At 40.6% G+C, this 23,246-nt stretch overlaps 2 protein-coding genes across 2 annotated transcripts in view; both read right to left on the minus strand.

Moving 5' to 3' along the window:
* Positions 1 to 10,624: 10,624 nt before the first annotated feature.
* On the minus strand, positions 10,625 to 15,290 carry LOC106811698 (the record flags this gene model as incomplete). The annotated part of the gene is given in 7 exon segments (XM_014815401.1): positions 10,625 to 10,785; positions 11,654 to 11,789; positions 12,069 to 12,175; positions 12,831 to 12,983; positions 13,762 to 14,003; positions 14,351 to 14,567; positions 15,185 to 15,290. Coding segments are annotated over 7 exon segments (1,122 nt in total), but the record flags the coding sequence as incomplete, so codon positions are not given.
* Positions 15,291 to 21,707: 6,417 nt separating this feature from the next.
* The window catches only part of LOC106811700, a 16,512-nt gene continuing 14,973 nt past the window's right edge, over positions 21,708 to 23,246 (minus strand). Inside the window, exons 7-8 of the mRNA XM_014815402.1 lie at positions 21,910 to 21,971; positions 21,708 to 21,833 (exon numbers count right to left, since the gene is read on the minus strand). Coding sequence (XP_014670888.1) covers positions 21,708 to 21,833; positions 21,910 to 21,971 — 188 coding nt within the window. The remainder of the gene's footprint in view (positions 21,834 to 21,909; positions 21,972 to 23,246) is intronic.

The following is a 23,246-nucleotide window of genomic DNA, read 5'->3' on the forward strand; positions in this document are numbered from 1 at the left end:
TAATAATAGTATAAATCATAATATGTTCATAGCAGGAATTTTGCATTAAAGATGTTGTCAATGATATCTTGTAAAACGAACCAGACGAGTGTGACACCACAGACTGTTTCTTATCTGCGTGTCTATATAGTATGCTATATAATTGCCAATCCCTACCTAATTTACATAATTATTTTTTTAAATATCAAAACCCCTAGCCCTTATTCATTCACATACCAAAAATGAGCAAAATCCGTTGAACCTGAACTGACTAATGGCAATTCCCATTTTTGCCAAAAAATTGCCGTGGCTCGAAAGTACGTCGACTGGCGTGCTCCAAAATAGGACGTTTAATATGGGAGCATAGCAGTAACAATTATACCCAATTTCAAACATGTGGGTCAAATGGTTCCTGAGTTATCATTGACCGTAGCCAAATGTTGACGGACAGAGAGACGGACGACGACCCATGGCAATAGCTCAGCTTGACGATGTCAAGGTGAGCTAATAATGAAGCGTCAATGACACTGTAGCTCACCACAAAAAAAGGACACAAATGAGTGAGTAAGAAGAAGTCAGTTTTAATTGAGCAACCATCGACGTACATTATAGAAACGATTGCCATCATTATATCGTAATAATAATTTATAAACCAAAATGAATCACAATTTGTGACTGTAGATGGCGCTACACCCGCTTTGTAGCGATGGCGTTCCAAATAAACAGGTTATGCTGCGTTCCGACATGTTTTGTAAATCTTTACTGTAATATAGACGTTTTATCGGCAGGGTGAGAGGAAATACCAATTTTTGCATTAAATATATTGTCAATGAAATCTTGTAAAACGAACCAGACGAGTGTGACACCACAGACTGTTTGTGTTTATATAATATGCTATATAATTGCCAAACCCTACCTAATTTGCATATTTTTTTTTTAAATATCAAACCCCATAGCCCTTATTCATTCACATACAAAAAATGAGCAAAATCCGTTGAACCTGAACTGACTAATGGCAATTTCCATCTTTCCCAAAAAATCGCCATGGCTCGAAAGTACGCCGACTGGCGTGCTCCAAAATAGGACGTTCCATATGGGAGCATAGCAGTAACAACTATACCCATTTCAAACATGTGGGTCAAACGGTTCCTGAGTTATCGTTGAAAATGTTGACGGACGGACGTACGACGGACGTCGACCCATGGCAATAGCTCAGCTTGACGATGTGAGCTAAAAATGATACTCATATCGAATGGACTGGATACTGAGTCTTAACAACCTGAGGCTGAAGGAGAAAGAAGTGCATGTCTGCGCCAAAAACCATCACCAAGATATATTCATTTGCAGGACAAAATCCTATACCTAGCTAAAGTAGTTGAAATGCCACTGCGTATAAATTTAAACTTGTTTGGTCCCTCGTACGATAACAGTTGCAGGTCATTTACACCGTGGACACCATGGTGAGGGGACTGAATGCAGGAAAACACGTTTGCTACATGTTCGGGTGATGTTGTCTTGCGGTATGTTACGTGTATCGATGATGACCCACCTGATTGGAAGCCGACTGCATATATTTATGACATACAATCTATTTACGACAATTGAGCATGCCAGACTGCACGTGGAAACACGTATTCTTAAAAAAAATTATGTAACAGCATATTTTTATTTCGTATCATGAGAAAAGTCATTGATCATAAATATACAAATAACATTTGTGCAAATTTACACGACCTGACTAGTGCTGAGAATCATAATTTCAGATAGAACAGCATATGGTTCCACAAGCCATTTTACTTCTACATATGTACAGATTTTACAAACTTAATTCAGCGGAGTTATTCTCTTGTTGGCGATATGCTACACGAAATGATGAAAGCCAAGGGAGGACTTCCTCAAGACATGCGGGCTCACATTGAGAGCTTAAATAATGAAAACAGTTAAGTCTCCATATTAAACTTAGTGTAAGAACAAATCCAAAATCTAAGCTTACTAGAGGTTAAACATGTGCAGTATGTACAAACTATTAAATACTATAATATACTATATTTTAATATACAGTTTTCCGATGTATTCCATACGTTTTAACATAACCATTTTCTCTATACATATATACATTTCTTGTTTTATAGCTCTTCCGCATTCCTCTTCGTCATTTTTTGATGCTTGCATAACTAAACAGGTATTTTTACATCAGCTATGAGAGAGGTTATGCAAGCATTCCACGCAGAACTGTTATGTAGACACAAACAATTATAAAAGACAATGGGGTATCCTCAGAACGCTTCTTGGGCTGCACTGCGTATATTTCAGGCCATTTTAAAACAAAACATGAAACAACAGCCCCAACCAGAGAAAACTAACGTCATAATTTCAATCAGACCAGGAAAATGTGCATTATACATTGCTTGAAGTGTTCTACAGAGCTTGCGCAAGTGAGCCTTTCGTTTGCAACCCAGCAATAGAAAAACAGACCTAAAACTCAGTAAAACTTGATGTTAGGGCTTCTTGCAACATTTCGTTGTATTAGTAGGCCTATACCAGTTTTGCAGCACTCCTGACGAGGACCTGAGGAGTCATGGAGCAGGATACTGAGCGGATAGTGGATCCATGCTGCATGCGTGATGTGTATGTCACATGCCGATAATACTTAATTGTTTCCCATGGTTGGAGGCTTAGCAAAATTTTGAAGATCAGGGTTGGTAATCCCAGGACACAGAGGAAGGCTTTCCAGCTTTTTTAGATATGAAACAACCCAAATTTTATCAAATGATGATTGAAGGTGTGGTGCAGATATACCAAGCACTTCCACCTTGGTAGATAGATCACTGTGTATGTGTACACACAGCTGGATCTGAAGTGTAGGCTGGGCTGAGTCCACAAAAATAATAGTTGACACCATCATGTGAATTTTTTACAACCTTCCAAGGTGGCTTGACTTCACATGCTGCCTTCCTTACTCCATCTAAATAAGCCACTCGTTCGATGGCAGGTGGGGGTGATCTCGGTGTCTAAAAATGAAGAAAAATATAACGAAAAATGAAGCAAAACTTAAAAAAAGCACTATATAGACGAATGGAAGGATGCAGATAGAAGTTAGTTACTTATTATAAATACATTGTAATATAATATGAATTTTACTAAGTCAGAATCTAAAAAATGGACATGTTAGCCAAACTGGACATGTTAGTCAAACTTATATGCATAATGCAGGGGTAGAATTTAACTTTTGAAACTACTCACAATTTTTTGCGAGCGGGTCAAATTTCAACTCGCAAAATCCAAAACACTCGCATTTTTAATATAATTATTTTTGTAGTGTATAATATGTAAACACTAATTAAAAATGTTATCTTTTTAGTTACTTTATAAATGTTATATAATGTTGAGACGACTTTATTAAGCCAGGCTACCAAGCGTGAAGATAGAATACTCTTGGTAGCGGCCGATCGCACGAGGTTTATAATCCTTTACTCAGTTTGTAGACAGTACGTGTTTATAATTTTGCAAAAATTAGTTGGTCTAGTTCTGTTTTGACTTATGTTGACAAGTTGTTACTTTTAAAATGCCTGGATATGGGATGTTGGATTTTGATAGTCTAAGTCATCACAACAGAAAGTAGAAGAAGTAGAACAGATTATATGTCACTCGCACAAAAATGCAAGTGCTTATATTTTCTACTCGCAATTTCGGGAATCCACTCGCATTTTGCGAGTGTGCGAGCGTTAATTTCGAACCCTGATGTTTTTCTTTGTTTTTTTTCGGGCCACCAGATTTCATTTTCGGGCCACCAAAAATTGAAAATCAATGATTTTGGTGGCCCGATCGGGCCACTGAAAAAAAAAGTTAGTGTCGAGCCTTGGAATAAGAGTATATCAAAATTATAGTATAGTGCATAAAAATCAGGAGTAGATAATAGGGAGGAGTGTGACATCAATAAACAAGGGAAATTCGTCATTTACTAGCCTTATAATACCTACGATTTACTACACGTAACTCATCAACTTGAGCTCAAAGTTCGGACACTAAGTACATTCGCCCTCATTCGTACGAAATCGTTTCTGTAGGACACCCGCAATCTCGTAGATACAGCTAAAACGTTACGACCGTTCTCCAATTTCTTGGCCATCATCCAACCCATTGCGCGCTATATTCCAAAAGAGCGCATGAGCGTCTGGGCTCATCTGAGGTCTGTTGCTACGGTTATAAACGTAAATTTCAGTCGTGCGTAGTACCCCATTCTTGTTAGGGCGCATGATATGCAGACACGCAGTGGCGTAACATCATTGTTGACATGCCACTATCGCAGATGGAGGTAGGGGAGGGGGGGGAGGGTGGGGGTGAGGGTGGGGGGATGGGGTGGGGGGGGGTTAGAGGGGAGGGGCATTAATAGCCAAAGCCAGTTTCAACTCCTGTGTTACGTCAACAAATCCATGTTTAACCCTCCTCTTGGAGGGTCAAAGGTTATCGACACTTACTCTTCACTTCGTCAGTGGAAAGACACGATTTATGGTCCTTTCAATAAAGCCATAAATGGTAGGTCACCGCTGAACAAAAGTTTTTCATCGCTCGGTAACACATTGTCTCAGAAATGTCTAAAATATCTGGCACTGTGCCCATTTGACTTGTTGACTGTGGACCTCATTTCGGCACGAGTGATGGCTTTACCTACCATGATGCTATACACCGACTATCCCGAGCCTTAGGTTGAGCCGTTTCGATTTGATGCCGCAAATTCTGCATTTCTCCTTACCTTAAGTTAAGGATGGGAATGTTCCCCTTCTTTTACACCTCTTTTGACCTTTGACTTTGCCCCAGCTTCAACATCCCAACTCGTTTCGGATTACCCCCCACGTCCGAATATCGTGACCTGTACGTCGAGCGTTAGATTTGTGCCAAGCTGTTGACGGACGGACGGACGGCACGCTCCACGACGGCACGGAGGCGGCAGGTACCACGTGACGATATGGCGTCTCTCAAGCCTGACATCTGACTATGTCAGATGATAAAAAGCAGTACTAACGCGCTATTGCTGTAACTCGAGCGAGGCATGTGGCTCGCTGGGAGATTAGGCAATCAACATCGGCGAGTAACTTTGACCCGGTAACAGCTACACAGGCCACCTTGTACATAGCTGGCATGCTTCACGCCGCAGCCAACAATGATTAGCTTTCGTGAGGTTGTTGCGTCGTCTCCATCTCTGCGAGCACAACGCGCAATTCACGTCACAAGGACTTGGACCGTTTCCATTAATAAAATGATGGTTAATTGAATACCTTGTCAGATAGCGCCTTACTACTACAGTACAGCATAGTTTTAATGTTTGATTTGAACCTAATAACTTTCCAGATGTTGTAGGTCTCGAGACCGGTCTTGGTCTCGAGACAGGTCTCGAGACCTGTTTTCCTTGGTCTCGGGTGCTCGCGTCTCGCGGCTCGAAGTGCATGACGCGGGATCGGACTCCGGACTCGAGCCTCCGGAATCGAGGTACTCGGGTCCGAGACCGGCCGAGCACCTACATATATAGTGGTCATGATTCCTGTTTGTCGCGCTTTTACAATTCGCGCGTGGGCGAGTACACGCGCATTCATTCGTATTCAACCACGGGCTAATAATGTACCAGGCGTCAAGCAATCGTCTTACTGGGCTGCAGCACGTGAATTATTAAGCAGAAAGCGTGTTAAATATGTTTCATGACCTATGTGCGAAGTACTAGTAGGTATACTATTTGACTCTACACTTCGAGGTAGTAGGTATAGGTAGTACGGTACTAAGTACTAGCAACTCTCTCATTTGAGTTCACCAAGCGTGTCATTCTCGTAACACAATGGATCGTTCTTTGCCGTTTCGTATGACTTCGTGTCCTCTGTGTTTCCGGACTGACTATACACGTTCGATGTACTACGATTGCCGAGTGCTGTTTTTTTCCCAGATCATCTCATAAGCCAGTCGTGGTGATTGCCATATTCTACATTCTTACATTAGAATGGTTCGTAGCGTAACATGCTAATGCACATTTATTTTATTTTTATTTTATTTTCCAACACGTTATATTTCCAAGTCGCAAATATGCTGGTCAAAGTGTCGACGTATGAAGTTTCTATGGTACTTTCTATTTTATGCAAAAAGTTGACAGATCAGCGGGCAGGAACACCCCCCCATTTTTGAAAAACACCTAATAAAGTGAATGCGACTTGTTCGGTCTGTGACCCTTTTTTTTATCAAAACTGGACTCGGACTCGGACTCCGGACTCGGGTGGTGCGGACTCGGCTCGGGTTGCGCGGACTCTGACTGGACTCGACTCGGACTCGACTCGGGGGGTGCGGGACTCGGATCGGACTCGGACTCGGGGGGGTGCCGGACTCGCCGTACAACTTTGATAACTTCACTTCACACCCGTTAAATTACCGATGCCACAGTTATGGCCCGCCGCCATTGTTGCAAATGACAGTAACAGAGTGGAGAGGTAAGGTAAAGCCTCTTTCACAGAAATTCGACCGCTCACTCTTGTCGATGCGCGATAGAGACGAATTACTCCAAACGCCATGATATTGGCATCTGTGTGTAGGCTGAATGATCACTTGTTCGAAATATAGTCTTGACATGGGCTACCACGATTACCAGAATTATATGATTAAATCCTGCTCAATTTTGCCGCTAATTTCCATGAAAGCCGATTTGACTAAACCGGACCAACATGCGGAATCCCTACTGCTCTATTATATCCTTTGGGACCAATCACAGATGTGGCCGCGTGGACCGTCACTTAGCGGCTCCGGCGCGGCGATAGCTCTCTTGGAGTTAGGGCAGGCGGAATGCAACTCTCCCAGAGTGCAATGCGCCGCATTGCTCTATGTTCTTGTAGGTTTACCCAAATCGGCCTTCATCGGGAAATTTGCCGGCCAATTTGAGCAGGATTTATCATATATTTGGGTAAAGTCTGTTGTACCATGTTGCAAAGACGTATTATTCGAACAAGTGATCATTCAGCTACAGACAGATGCCATATCATGGCGATTTGGAGGTTTATTTGTCTTAGTGCCTCGACAAGAGTTGAGCGGTTGGATTTCCTGTGGATTCACGCGTTTTTACTCTCTTCCTATATACTGTGTATTTGTGCGCATGCAATGTTGCGCCGCGGGCTACTGTGTTGCATTCGCGTGTATTTAACGGTGGTTTGAGTTGAAGTTATGTAGGTCAGAACAACATTGAGATATTGCTGGTCTGTGTGTAGCTACTGACAAGTTGTATTTATTTAACATCATTTTTATTTATTTGAAACGGTTCCAAGTGCCTGTGATTAGCTATCGAGAGAGCAAACGTTACAGCGACTGCGCGCCAGGTTGTTGCTTTTGTCTGAATTTAGTTGCGCGCAACTGGGCGTTGGATTAATGGCAGAGAATGAAGTAATCGTGTTCGTACGTTTTAGGCTGTATATTACGGATTGCGGTGTTTCTACGAGAAACAGATTTCGCTACGATGCATGTGCCGATGTTCTGTGTCCGATTTGAGCTTCAAGTTGGATGAGTTACGGTTGAGTAAATGTAGGTATTATAAGGCTAGTAAATGGACGATTTCCCGTTGTTTCATTTGGTTCACAACTCCTCCCTATTATCTACTCCTGATAAAAATCCAAAGTACCTATGGTTTGCATAATAAAAGTATAAACGAAAGACTTACCATGTAGAAATATGACTTTTCATTTCCAACGTTGCCATGATTACTACACGGTACACGTACACGTACAGTACGGGGGTGCAAATCCACTTTAGGCACCTTAGCCTTAGGTATCACCATAGGTATCACGAAGTGCCCACTGATGCACAGACTTTCCTACTTTGCCTTATATCAAGGATTGATCATTTGATGCACAAATGTTTTACTTGGCCCACATGAATGCTGAACAAGCGACCTATCGGGACAAATAATACTATTATACCACTAAATTTTTTGTGCTATTTTTATTTTTATTATTATGATTTTATTATTAATTGACATTCACTTATTGTTATATAAGTTTACATATTATATAATTATGTAATCTCTAATCTCTATTATGTACTATTGACCCTAACCATGATCTAACCCTAACCTAACCAACCCTAACCCTAACCCTAACCCTACCCTAATTGTCAAAAATAAATAAATTAGCAAAATAATAAAAAATTAATAAATAGTGACAAATTATGCCATCAGAGAAGAGAGCCGGTTGTTTAGTTTTCAGGGCTCCGAAACCGGATCCGGTTGTTTAGACACTTCGTAATCGGCGCACCAATATCGGCCTGACATTGCCAATATTGGCCCGACATAGGGTTAACTGGCTATATTGCCATTATTGGCTCCAGGTTGGCAGAATAATGCCATTAATGGCATGGGGCTAAATGATACACTTTCCTTGAATGTCAGTGTTGGCTGAGCATATTTGAATGAAAAAGATTGTACTATTATTCTGGTTTCAATAAAAATTTATTAAAATGTCAAAATGCATAACAAAACAAGAAAATATATTTAATTTGCTCAGTGTGGCTAGCAGTAGCAAGTAGTTCAATAAGATATCCTATTGATCCACAAAAATCTGAGTATTTTTGCACATGAGCATTTGGACGGCATTTACAGGAAATTGTCAGCAATAATAGCTAGGTGAAAGAGAGTAGAGAAACATTAAGACTGTGGTAGTAAATAGATTTCGTATTTATTTAGCATTATATTTTATTGAAATGCTCCAAGTGCCTAGGGGCGCGCGAGGAGTCAGCAATCAATGTGTTTGTATATATTGTATCTACGATGAATATGATATGTATATCTACGAGACAATCATGTACCCTAATCGTTTGAAATTTTATTTTCATAGCTTTTATTCCAAAACCATCATAGAATATTCGAACCGCTCAGAATTGTTACTTAGAAGTTGAGATGTGCTTAAAACATGTTTCGTAATTTCATTGCAGTTATTGCAGAAAATATGCAAATGCAGAAATCAGCTAATCATTCTATATGTTCTATCTTAATCGATTCGTCATGTTCCCTAACAATAGCAAAAAATAACAAACCACATGAGAATGTTTCTCGGAAAGAAGTTGGGATAATGCCCAAAGATGTGTAGGCTTATATATTAAAATTGCGTGGCGGAAAATTTTGAACACGTGCTGTAATGTCATCCCCGCATTTTCGAGATGACGTCATCTGTCCTGTCCTAGACTCCTATTACATGTACACTAAAATTCTACCGTAATCTGAATAAACCATAATATGTTCTAAGATGCTATAATGACCATTTGAATGGCGCTGTAACACCAGTGGATCCACAACGTCACCGACCGTCAAGGTCATTAGAGGCAATCGCAGAAGCGGCTCCACTTTTATAACACATTCTTTCCGTCACATAAAAACGCGAGCTGTGGAAATATGCTTTTATCACAAAATGCTCAATGTCTGTCACATATAGGAGCTTATCCTTCGTTTCATTGCTTGACACGAATCACGTAGGCAACCCAGACCTATACCCGCTAGAAGCATGATATATACCTTAAATTCATACATATATGTATAATATCAAAACAATGTTTGTACAAATTACATATTCTTAGTAGTAGCATGTTTCCGGGTTTCTTACAGTAGGCAGCTACGTCGGACCGTAGATATAGAATACAGTTATATATATAATATCATAATATATGACTGGAGGTCTTGCGGCGAGACACAGGAACGTGCGTATTTAGGATTACTTTTAAAATGCCTGGATATGGGATGTTGGATTTTGATAGTCATCACAACAGATTATATGTCACTCGCACAAAAATGCAAGTGCTTATATTTTCTACTCGCAATTTCGGGAATCCACTCGCATTTTGCGAGTGTGCGAGCGTTAATTTCGAACCCTGGCATGCATTATTAATATATTCAGGTGAATATATTAAACCATCCTACGTACAGGGTCCTTCCAAGCAAGTGGCTTCGCAACTTTGACACTTTTTTGTGGCATAGATTTCGTAAGGCTTCCTACATTTAAAGCCCTTCTTCCTCGTGGACCTGGAATAGTAATAGATACATATTAGCTAGTGTATGTCATCCAAACCCCACGCATGCACATACGCATATAATATCTATATCATAAGAGGGGAGAGGCCGATTTTCCGACGCTGTAATCTCCGCCGCGGTGAACATCAAGCCCACGCCACCGATCTCAGTGTGTAGCCCGTCTGTCGGACACCAACATAGGCTTATCCATATTTGTTAAATCCAGCCATATTTGTAGATATAATCAGGAGTAGATAATAGAAGATCTTCTATTATCTACTCCTGATATAATGACGATAAATAGAGTGATAATTTTAGCAGTGGCGTGATGTCAGAAAAGTAGAACAGCCGAATTCCCACAAATGTAGCCATCTAGCGGACAAAGGCCAAAACTTTGTTAATACCAGGTTAAACTATGCCAAATTTATAAAAAAAAAATTATTATGCACTCAGTTGTCAGTTGACAGCCCTCGAGACTAACAGTTGTCCGATAGCCCGGGACAAGTGAGTCTATGTCGGACAAGTTATTCTCTTGCCTAGTTGCCTGATAGGACAACTGAAAAATTCTAGTTGTTTAATATTCCTAACATCCTTTGAGCCAGGGCGCTATCGCACCACGTTCTCAAATTAGTTTGTGTCCGATACAAGTGCGTAGCTGATGATCAACAACAGAATAAGTGCCCACGCGTTCCCCGTGTGTGCCACGACGCCTGCTTGTAATACGGTCAGGAACAGCTGGTCTTTTCTGGGATTCGTGCCGTCGTAGTAATGCACGGGGCAGTTGTCGTCTGCAACAAATTGTAAAGCCTGGCGTTAGCGCTATTGAATGTACGCAATTTTTTCTTAGTCGGAGTAATTTATGCGCGATCCTTCACCCACAGCTGGTGGATTCACGCTCATCGGGGTCTGGGGGCCGTTGTCAGAAACATCGTAAAGGTATAAAGTGAACTAAAGTTAATTTCGGACAACGGGCCCCTGTCTCCAAGCGACACGTACGTCTTTAATTACGCACGTAGTGTCGTGTCGTAGCGTGTGCGTCCACGGCACCTGCAGGCGTACAGAGAGACTTTCAATTATCATTCGCACGTGAAAAAAAGATGTCGAACTATATTGCAGTGAAATGCGGCGCATGTTGCAAATTAAACACGCTTGACATGCGGTGCACGCTTTCGAATTTATCAGATTTATTTAATAATCCTTGTTAGGCTGAGTCAAGAACTCCCCGTGGCGGTGCCTATAGTTGATTGCAAACGCCGAATACGGCTTAGAGGGTTATTGTAAGGTCAGGTGATAAATCCGGGAAATGAATTAAGACAAGATATGCTACTTAATTTCCGCTTGTGGAATCAACGTTCGAAGAAATCATAGTATCAGCAGCATATAAAAACCAGAGGCCTTTTATCAAAATCATCATTCATGGTTATATTGCCTTTATAAATCCAAAATGTCATAACTTTTTCGGGACACCTCATATCATGCACTTTAATATTTATGACTCTGACTATCATTTTAGACTTATGACAGTCATAATTACACGTGATGTTACTGACAACGGGTTCAATGACTAGGTTAATTGCTCTGTCTGTCTATAGACATATATATATGTGAGTCTATATGTACATGATATGTCTATAATGTAAGAGGTCTGTGACTTACATATTCTTTCTGAGTCGCGCAGTACGAGCTGTAGACTAACACCGTCGCTGTCAGCACGCTCCGTTTGAAACCTTCCGCAAGCACTTCTATGCGAGCGGCTGAGCGTAAACTGTCCGTAACTATCGCGAAGTATTACCTGCAAAACGTAAGCATAAAAGTATAGCTGCAAAAACTACAACCCCCAGTATCATGAGGGAAAAACGAGACGTACGCACGCACGCACACGCGCGTATATATTATACATGTGCTTTGTTTTCGTATCGCGAGATTTCTTCAAATTCTGAATTCAAAAGACAATACTGACCGAGCACCCGATAAGAATAGCATAAAATCTATATAGTGACCCTTGTTATAGCCTCTAATAGTGCAAAAATAGTAATTCAACGAGGAACATTCATATTCATGTCATCCTTACCCAACATCGATACTTTGAGTAAGCATCATCTTTGTCATATGTGTACATCATAGCCAATGTGTCCTCGTTCCAATAGGCCAAGCAGCGCCATTTGTAGTCGACGATTTCTACAGGCAACCGCATATCCAATATAGGTAATTAGGTATTAATAGATTTGCGATGGCACATATGTGCGATTTATCATCCAACTGCTGTGTAGTATTGGCCGTAGCCTGAGCAAGTTCCAAGGGGAAGATGGAATTTAGTGAAATCAGCAAAGAAATGACGAGAAAGGGGTGGAGCTCTTAGTAAACTTGCATATTAAGGTGGAGATACATTGTGATTTAATCTTATTTTATCTTTAATTATATGTTAGATTTTATTTCGTCTTTTCTCCAAAACTCAGGAGGTCTTTTATCACATTCCCACAGAGGCTGAGGTCCCGGCAGTTCTTAGTCAACTGATAACCCACGATCAGAGGTCACTTCAAGGTCAACTAGACCCACCTCGTAAGCCTAATCTTAAAACATTACTACTCTCATAGAAACAAGCGCCTACAATATAATATATAATCATAATAATTGATCATAATAATTATTACATAATAATACCCTATAAATTACGATAAAGTCAATTACATAATTATATAATTAATGATTTAGGTTATTATGGGGCCAACCTCGAAGAAATTCCATATGGAAATTCACTGGATTTAATCTTTGGTGTGTGTATAACCAACGCCCTGTTTAGTGTAAGAGATTAAGAGTGCAGCCACAAACATACCGTATTTGAAGTTGACTTCGCGTGCTCGGTAGTCCAGTGTTTTACACTTGTTTATGTTGATCATCATGGTGTCCGGAGCATTAGGGCAGATCCTTAACTCCGTGTGCCAACTTGTGCAGTTGATTTCAGGATCCCACGGCGTTTTTGTTACGCCTGTACCGATCCGGCGTGAAAAAAGGTAATTTTGTTTTATATTTCACTTAATAAATCACTTTATTACGCTGCACTTATATCGAGTAATGTTGTTTGTGCGTGTGTGCGCAGGCACTTGGAACGTCTCAATTAAAAAAAGGTAAATAAACACGAAATGTATTTACTACCAAAGTCTTAATGTTTGTCTACTCTATTTCACCTATTATTGCCGATAATTACCCGTAAATGCCGGTCAAATGCTCATCTGCAACACAAGTACACCACACGCCCGCCCTGTGCACAAACAACATGAATAAGAGAGAACATGAACTCTCTTATTCATGTTGTTTGTGCACAGGGCGGGCGTGCAGTGTACTTGTGTGTTGCAGATGAGCATTTGACCGGCATTTACGGGTAATTATCGGCAATAATAGGTGAAAATAGAGTAGAGAAACATAAGACTTTGGTAGTAAATACATTTCGTGTTTATTTACCTTTTTTTTAATTGAGACGTTTCAAGTGCCTGTGCGTGTGTGCGTGTGTGCGGTGCGGAGGACGATTGTGCGTTCGGATGAGCAGGCGAGCGTGCGTGCTTGTGTATGCGTGAGTTATACCGCCGTATGTTGGCCAGTAAAACCACGTGCAGCGTTTGCGGCTGTTTCTCTTATTATACGCACTCCAGCTCTTTCCTGGGGACTTCCTGACCAACGCCTGTAGGGCTGCTTTTTGTTAAGTCATTCGTAATAACAATACTAATATTAATATTATTAATTTTCTAACATAATTATGTAAAACGTACCGTCTCTGACTATAAGCTTGCTATTCCCGTACTGCTCGAATTCGAAAATGCCGCGAATGCTGCACGGGACTGCGACTGGGTTGGCGTTGACGAGTATGCTGTATCGCCAATGAGCGTCGTTGTCGAATGCTGACCATGCGCAGACTGCCCGGAAGTCGCTATTCGGGAAAAGGCGGCCCTGTCTAAACTGAATCACGTTGTGATGGCGTTCTAAGATGTCGAAGCACATGTAGTCGAGTTGGCTGAAAGAGATACGGAAACAACTGCGGCGCGTTGATAAGGTTAAATCATTTAGACTAACTCTATTTTTGTAACAGTTATTTATATTAAAATGAATACGAGGATGAACGTGGGGGGCAATTTCCAGTACCCCAGTCTCAAAATATGCAATTACATACTTCCCAGTTAAATAAAATAGCAAATCCTTATTTTTAAGCCTTAAATATCTCAATTTAAAAAGAACCATCTGGTATTTCCTGGCTTGCAGGTATCTGAGCCAAATAAACTCGCGCCAAACCCGCATTCCGAAAAGAACCGTTTCCCCTTATTTATATATCTACGCAATATTGCAGCCAAAATGTTGACGCACCAGCCACCGATTCCGAGTTTCGCGATGAGAAAGCGAGTGTCTCTCGACTCCTGACAGACGTAGTAGAGATCTTCGGGAGCGCTCTGGTCCGGTTGACTGATCTCGTGTATGTGCGTTCTGTTGATAATGACGGTCGAGTCGTAGTTGGCCGTGTTGTACCACGTTCCCGCCAACGTCGCCGGGAAGGAGCATTTCGGAATCACCGTCTCGGATTTAACTGTGGGGATGTAAACACCGAACATTGACTCCGACTGTAGTAGACATAGCACATGTATATGCATGAATATGTCTACGATGTAATATAGTTTACGTATAGTCGAGGTAGCGTCTCTTTCTATGGGTTTACAACTATGCTAGTAACAATCTTCTGCAGACCGTGGTAGCAGGCAGGTAGGATTATTATGCAAAGTTATGCATAGATTGCAAGCAATTCGCTTGTATAGATTCGCTTTTATTGGAAAGCGATGGTCACATTGAATGCACAGATAAGAACACAGAGGGGGGAAAGAAAGAGAGAGGGAGAGAGAGTGGCTACATTAAATGCACAGACGGGAACACAGACAGGAGCGAGCTAGCGAGAGAGAGAAAGAGTGAGAGCTATCTAGAGAGCTAGAGAGAGAGAGAGAGAGGTGGGGGGGGGAACTATCTGGAACAAACTTGTAACTTCGACAGAAAATATGAATGGGTGGGAAATGGAATCTACGCGAGGGAGATAGAGGGTGAAGCAGCTTGACATGAATAATTAATCTATTATTATTCACAATAAATAATAAAAAATAATAAATATTAACTATAAATCGTCACATATATATTTGCATATAACTATCTTCGCACCATGCGTAAGCTTCAGCTGTTCGTATCCCAGCTTCGCATTTTTTAGTTCAGAGCATGAGGCTGTTCTAGACTTGGTCATCAAGAGCACCTGATCTGTTCGGTCAACCTGAGAAACATGGAAATTAGCGTTAATATTGCGATTATAACAGCATAACAGCGTGATATGATCAGGCTCAGGAGTGTCATAATATAGATAACACTCCTGATATTATGTATATTCTTGTTATGTACATGACAATGCATATATATATATATATATATATATATACACAAGTATATATGTTATAAGTAAAAACACACGGAGACACCCGTGTAGATATGAAAATACATATATCAAAATTCGACAAGCAGACATTTGCCTATCATCGTGCGAAATCGTTTCCTCGTAGACACCCGCAATCCGGAGATACAGCCTAAAACGTACGACACGATTCTCCATTCTTTGGCCATCAAATCCAATCCATTGGCGCGCCTATAATTCAGACAAAAGGCAGCAACACTGCGCGCAGTCGCTGTGTTTGCTCTCTCGGAATGCGGAATGTGGCGTTGTGGCTCGTGGGGAGATCGACGCAACACTCGACGAGCTAATCATGCGTTGGCGTGGCGTGGGCGTGAAGGCATGCCAGCTATGTACAGAGTGGCCTGTGTAGCTGTGTAACCGGGTCAAAGGTATATCTCGCCGAGTGTTGATGCTAATCTCCCAGCGAGCACAAGCCTCGCTGAGTTAGCAATAGCGCGTTAGGTAGCTGCCTTTTGTTTGAATTATAGGCGCGCAATGGCGTTGGATTGATGCGCAAAGAATGGAGAATCGTGTCGTACGTTTTAGGCTGTATCTCCGGATTGCGGGTGTCTACGAGGAAACGATTTCGCACGATGATAGCGAATGTACTGTGTCCGATTTGAGCTCAAGTTGGATGAGTTACGCGTAGTAAATCGTAGGTATTATAAGGCTAGTAAATGACGAATTTCCCTTGTTTATTGATGTCACACTCCTCCCTATTATCTACTCCTGATGGATATAATGAGCCCAATGGATATAACGTGTAGGGAAAAAAAATTCACGCCCCGGCCAGGGAGGTACGTGCGGCCGCTCTGAATAAATATGTAATGGTAACAATGGGTGTCGCGGTCTGCTTTTTCAGCGACCTTTGAATCGTTTGACGTGAGAGAACGTGGTGCGATAGCGCCCTGGCTCAAAGGATGTTAGGAATATTAAACAACTAGAATTTTTCAGTTTCGCTATCAGGCAACTAGGCAAGAGAATAACTTGTCCGACAAGACTCACTTGTCCCCGCTATCGGACAGCTGTTAGTCTCGAGGCTGTCAACTGACACTGAGTGCATAATAATTTTTTTTTTATAATATTGGCATAGTTTACCTGGTATTAACAAAGTTTTGCCTTTGTCCGTAGATGGCTACATTTGTGGGAATTCGGCTGTTCTACTTTCTGACATCACGCCACTGCTAAAATTATCAGCTCTATTTATCGTCATATATCAGGAGTAGATAATAGAAGATCTTCTATTATCTACTCCTGATTATATCTACAATATGGCTGGATTTAACAAATATGGATAAGCCTATGTTGTGTCCGACAAGACGGCTACACACTGATCGGTGGCGTGGGCTTGATGTCACCGCGGGCGAGATATACAGGCGTCGGAAAATCGGCCTCTCCCCTCTTATGAATATAAGATATTATATGCGTATGTGCATGCGTGGGGTTTGGATGACATACACTAGCTAATATGTATCTTATTAAATTCCAGGTCCACGAGAAGAAGGGCTTTAAATGTAGGAAGCTTACGAAAATATGCCACAAAAAAGTGTCAAAGTTGCGAAGCCACTTGCTTGGAAGGACCGTACGTAGGATGGTTTAATATATTCACCTGAAATATATTAATAATGCATGCCAGGGTTCGAAATTAACGCTCGCACACTCGCAAAATGCGAGTGGATTCCGAAAATTGCGAGTAGAAAATATAAGCACTTGCATTTTGTGCGAGTGACATATAATCTGTTGTGATGACTATCAAAATCCAACATCCCATATCCAGGCATTTTAAAAGTAACAACTTGTCAACATAAGTCAAAACAGAACTAGACCAAACTAATTTTTGCAAAATTATAAACACGTACTGTCTACAAACTGAGTAAGGGATTAATAAACCTGTGCGATCGGCGCTACAAGAGTATTCTATCTTCACGCTTGTAGCCTGGCTTAATAAAGTTGTCTCAACATTATATAACATTTATAAAGTAACTAAAAAGATAACATTTTAATTAGTGTTTACATATTATACACTACAAAAATAATTATATTAAAAATGCGAGTGTTTTGGATTTTGCGAGTTGAAATTTGACCGGCGCTCGCAAAAAATTGTGAGTGGTTTCAAAAGTTAAATTCTACCCTGCATTATGCATATAATTTGACTACATGTCCAGTTTGGCTAACATTCCATTTTTTTAGATTCTGACTTAGTAAAAATCATATTATATTACAATGTATTTATAATAAGTAACTAACTTCTATCTGCATCCTTCCATTCGTCTATATAGTGCTTTTTTAGTTTTGCTTCATTTTTCGTTATATTTTTTCTTCATTTTAGACACCGAGATCACCCCACCTGCCATCGAACGAGTGGCTTATTTAGATGGAGTAAGGAAGGCAAGCATGTGAAGTCAAGCCACCTTGGAAAGGTTGTAAAAAATTCACATGATGGTGTCAACTATTATTTTTGTGGACTCAGCCCAGCCTACACTTCAGATCCAGCTGTGTGTACACATACACAGTGATCTATCTACCAAGGTGGAAGTGCTTGGTATATTCTGCACCACACCTTCACATCATTCATTTGATAAAATTTGGGTTGTTCAATATCTAAAAAAAGCTGGAAAGCCTTCCTCTGTGTCCTGGATTACCAACCCTGATCTTCAAAATTTTGCTAAGCTCCAACCATGGGAAACAATTAAGATATTATCGGCATGTGACATACACATCACGCATGCAGCATGGATCCACTATCCGCTCAGTATCCTGCTCCATGACTCCTCAGGTCCTCGTCAGGAGTGCTGCAAAACTGGTATAGGCCTACTAATACAACGAAATGTTGCGAGAAGCCCTAAACATCAAGTTTACTGAGTTTTAGGTCTGTTTTCTATTGCTGGGTTGCAAACGAAAGGCTCACTTGCGCAATCTGTAGAACACTTCAAGCAATGTATAATGCACATTTTCCTGGTCTGATTGAAATTATGACGTTAGTTTCTCTGGTTGGGCTGTTGTTTCATGTTTTGTTTTAAAAATGGCCTGAAATATACGCAGTGCAGCCAAGAAGCGTTCTGAGGATACCCCATTGTCTTATAATTGTTTGTGTCTACATAAACAGTTTCTGCTGGAATGCTTGCATAACCTCTCTCATAGCTGATGTAAAAATACCTGTTTAGTTATGCAAGCATCAAAAAATGACGAAGAGGAATGCGAAGAGCTATAAAACAAGAATGTATATATGTATAGAGAAAATGGTTATGTTAAAACGTATTGGAATACATCGGAAAACTGTATATTAAAATATAGTATATTATAGTATTTATAGTTTGTACATACTGCACATGTTTAACCTCTAGTAAGCTTAATTTTGGATTGTTCTTACACTAAGTTTAATAATGAGACTTAACTGTTTTCATTATTTAAGCTCTCAATGTGAGCCCGCATGTCTTGAGGAAGTCCCTGTCTTTCATCATTTCGTGTAGCATATCGCCAACAAGAGAATAACTCCGCTGAATTAAGTTTGTAAAATCTGTACATATGTAGAAGTAAAATGGCTTGTGGAACCATATGCTGTTCTATCTGAAATTATGATTCTCAGCACTAGTCAGGTCGTGTAAATTTGCACAAATGTTATTTGTATATTTATGATCAATGACTTTTCTCATGATACGAAATAAAAATGTGCTGTTACATATTTTTTAAGAGATAAGTGTTTCCACGTGCAGTCTGGCATGCTCAATTGTCGTAAATAGATTGTATGTCATAAATATATGCAGTCGCTTCCAATCAGGTGGGTCATCATCGATACACGTAACATACCGCAGACAACATCACCCGAACATGTAGCATTTAGCAAACGTGTTTTCCTGCATTCAGTCCCCTCACCATGGTGTCCACGGTGTAAATGACCTGCAACTGTTATCGTACGAGGGACCAAACAAGTTTAAATTTATACGCAGTGGCATTTCAACTACTTTAGCTAGGTATTACGGATTTTGTCCTGCAAAATAATATATCTTGGTGATGGTTTTGGCGCAGACATGCACTTCTTTCTCCTTCAGCCTCAGGTTGTTAAAGACTCAGTATCCAGTCCATTCGATATGAGTATCATTTTTATTAGCTCACCTTGACATCGTCAAGCTGAGCTATTGCCATGGGTCGTCGTCCGTCCGTCTGTCCGTCAACATTGGCTACGGTCAATGATAACTCAGGAACTGTTTGACCCACATGTTTGAAATTGGGTATAGTTGTTACTGCATCTGCCATATTAACGTCCTATTTTGGAGCACGCCAGTCTACGTACTTTCGAGCCACGCAATTTTTTGGCAAAATGGGAATCCATTAGTCAGTTCAGGTTCAACGGATTTGCTCATTTTTGGTATGTGAATGAATAAGGGCTAGGGATTTTGATATTTAAAAAAAAATTATGCAAATAGGTAGGATTTGGCAATTATATAGCATTATATAGACACGCAGATAACAAACAGTCTGTGGCGTCACACTCGTCTCTGGTTCGTTTTACAAGATTTCATTGACAATATCTTTAATGCAAAATATCCTAGCTATGAACATATTATGATTTATACTATTATTATATTATCAGGAGTGTATCATTATATTGTGTATCAGGAGTGTATCAAATATATTGAACACCTGATTTATTATTTTTATGATATAATGATTTATGCTAAGAAACATAAAGCGGTTATAGCGCCATCTACGGTCACAATTATGATTCATTTTGGTTTATACATATTTATAATTTATATATATTATTTATTATTTTCACATAAAAAATTACACATATAATATCAAGAGTATAGAATGGAGTTCTCCATATATACTCTTCGTTTCTAAATGTACGTGCGATGTTGCCTCAATTAAAACTGACTGCTTCTCACTCACTCATTTGTGTCATTTTTTTGTGGTGAGCTACAGTGTCATTGACACTTTCATTGCTTACCATATTGATATTGTAATTGTGTTTTATATTGACATGGACATCGTGAAAGATAAAATGTATATGTCAAAATTGAGTAAATACTGTCTATACACGGATAATAATAGTAATACATGCAGTACAGCTAACACAACATGCAGGTTGAGGCAGTACAGAATATATAATCGTGGCATGTAATTGTTGACTCTGTAACTGTAATTGTGAACGGATCTGTATTTCTTCTAATACATTGAAATCAATGTTACAGGATGCCATTTCAGTGTTGATGATAATAATAGAATCGATAGAAAACCATAATATAATAATGAAGGTATGTTTATGTTTTGCTTTTAATGTAGATGAAGACTGTTTTCAGTGGAAAGTCAGCAATCCATGTGTGTGTACATATCTATGTTCTCATAAAACATATTTAATTTCACTTTTCATGCAGATAGCTTACATTCACGATCGCTTCACAAGTGCTGTCATCTATTGGAAGTTTTGTTAAAGAATAGGATGCAGCCATATTGCAACGATCCAAGATATCATCAGCAGGGGCGTAGCTACGGGGGGCCTGGGGGGGGGGGGGGCACGTGCCGCCCCACAAATTTTTTGGTGCCCCCCAGGTGGCCCCCCACTGAAAATCATGCTTGATAAAAAAATTTGAGATGAAAAATAATGCCGTTAGCAACAGTATAATACAATGAAAGAAGTTCGAACCACATCTCAATAAAATTATATATTGTGCCCCCCCACGAAATGTATGGACCCCCAGTGCCCCCCCCCCCACTCCTGGAAAAATCCTAGTACGCCACTGTCCATCAGGCGATTCAGTTGAATCAAGGAGCACCAATTTGCGTGATCATTCTGTACAATTGCTAATTGAACTGAAAGGCTGCAAGTCTGTATATATACAGTAATTGTGTACCAGTGTAGCTAGGGTATACCAACGTTTTATGCACAACTTACCAGATGGTGGACCATATACCAAAGTTATGAAGATTATCCTCTACAATCAAGTGATAGATATTTCAATCACATCAAGGATGTTATCACATGTCTCACTTACTGCAATTTAACTATCTCAATTCGAGGTATGTCTCGGAGAAGGGCAGCCATACACATCTCAACAAATATCAATCAATATATGCAACAATCATTTCATTTGCAAACACACCTTTATTTCGTTAAACGGGCGCAGAAAAGCGAAACTGTGACGCGATAGCGTACACCGTCCGACAACCCGGTGCGCGGACCGGCCGATGCCGCTCGCCGACGGAGGCGACGTCGAGGTAGAACGCCCTATGGTGACAGCCCTACAGCTTGTTGAAGGCGGCGATGGTCGACCGACTGACGTGGTCCTCTGAATGCGTGATCGTTTCCTCGAGGAAGTCCGTGCCCCGATCGTTGTCGTCCCCGACGACGCAGCGATCTGCAGCTTCCTGATGCCGTACGCGAGGGCACGAGCTTCGAGGCGCCCCACACGAGACGTCCGCCACGACGCCTCGCACGAGACACCTCCATCTCCACCAGGTCCGTCTCGTCCTCCCACGGCTTCACGTCGAGGATGATCATCGACTCTGGCGATCAAGCGCTAGATGGAAACGAAAACCGAACGTTACGTTGCGTCGGTGCTGCGTCAAATTTTCTACGTACAGTCCCCACACACAACACCTGTGTTCAATGGACAGACGATTATGGAACAAACAACCACCTTTTAAAACTTTTTTGGCATTTTCCTCGATTGACAGTTATACAGTGCAAGCTTCTCCCCAAGATATTCAGAAGTGTGTCGGGGAATCGCAGTTCATACCGATTGGCAAATTGGATGTCAATTACATTGGCAGTAAAGCGGCCCCAACACACAGGTAAAATACGTTTCTGTTGCAGCGAAATTAAGTTCTGTGGTTATCTAATGTCAGGTATTTTCTAAATCAATTGTGCAGCATATAGCAAGTGAACTTAATTAACTAATTCAGCTATCATGTATTTAACATCATGGTGGTCAACGCCAAGTAGCACAGCAGGTAGGTACAACATGGAAATAATAGAAATTTGCTAGACAAAGTATTTCGATTCTCATTTGCATACAGCATGATTAAATCTCTGCGTGGTAATTATCACCTGTTCTTTGCTTCGCTTTGCATTGTAGCATGTACCCTTTCCTCCTGATCCTTAATAGTCTCTCAATCTTCTTACTCTCTCGTCATCAGAAGCAAACAAGTCAAACGTCATCATGCTTCATCCTGCACAGAGGAATATCACAATTACTAGTCACCAGACAAAGCTACTTAAATCAATGTCCAACTCTAATGTACAACTAGAATAACGCAGTGTGGGCATAAAAGTGTCCATATAATAGAAGCTAGTAGAATACGGTCATCTACAAGTGCACTGGATTTACATTGTTAAGATGGTGTGGGTTGTATCATACTACAGGCAATATTGGCGAACTTTTTTGACGGAAATTCGGGGCTCTCATATGTCTAATTAGGCTGTAAAACGATACACAAGCCTCTCGATATCGAATCCGTTCTCGATATTAGCCTCTCGATTCGGATTCCTATCGCATTCGATTCCGAACAAAAATATGAAATGTTATCTAAATTTTTTATATTTCATTGATTTGCAATAAATAAATATTAGAGAAATTGGCCAAAATGAATACGAAATGTGAAATGACTAGAGAGTCTAAGAGTATATATACACTGCACAGCCTGCTGCGAACCATTGTGAAGTACACACTCAACACATATATAGGCGTAGTGCCGCCAATCTATGGAGGGAAAAAGGGTATCGAAGTGGAATCGAAAATACGGGAAAAAATATCGAGGATCGAGATTCGAGGAAGAGAA

This window comes from Priapulus caudatus, unplaced genomic scaffold (genome assembly GCF_000485595.1).
Source record: "Priapulus caudatus unplaced genomic scaffold, Priapulus_caudatus-5.0.1 Scaffold565, whole genome shotgun sequence".
NCBI classification, from domain to species: Eukaryota; Metazoa; Priapulida; class Priapulimorpha; order Priapulimorphida; family Priapulidae; genus Priapulus; species Priapulus caudatus.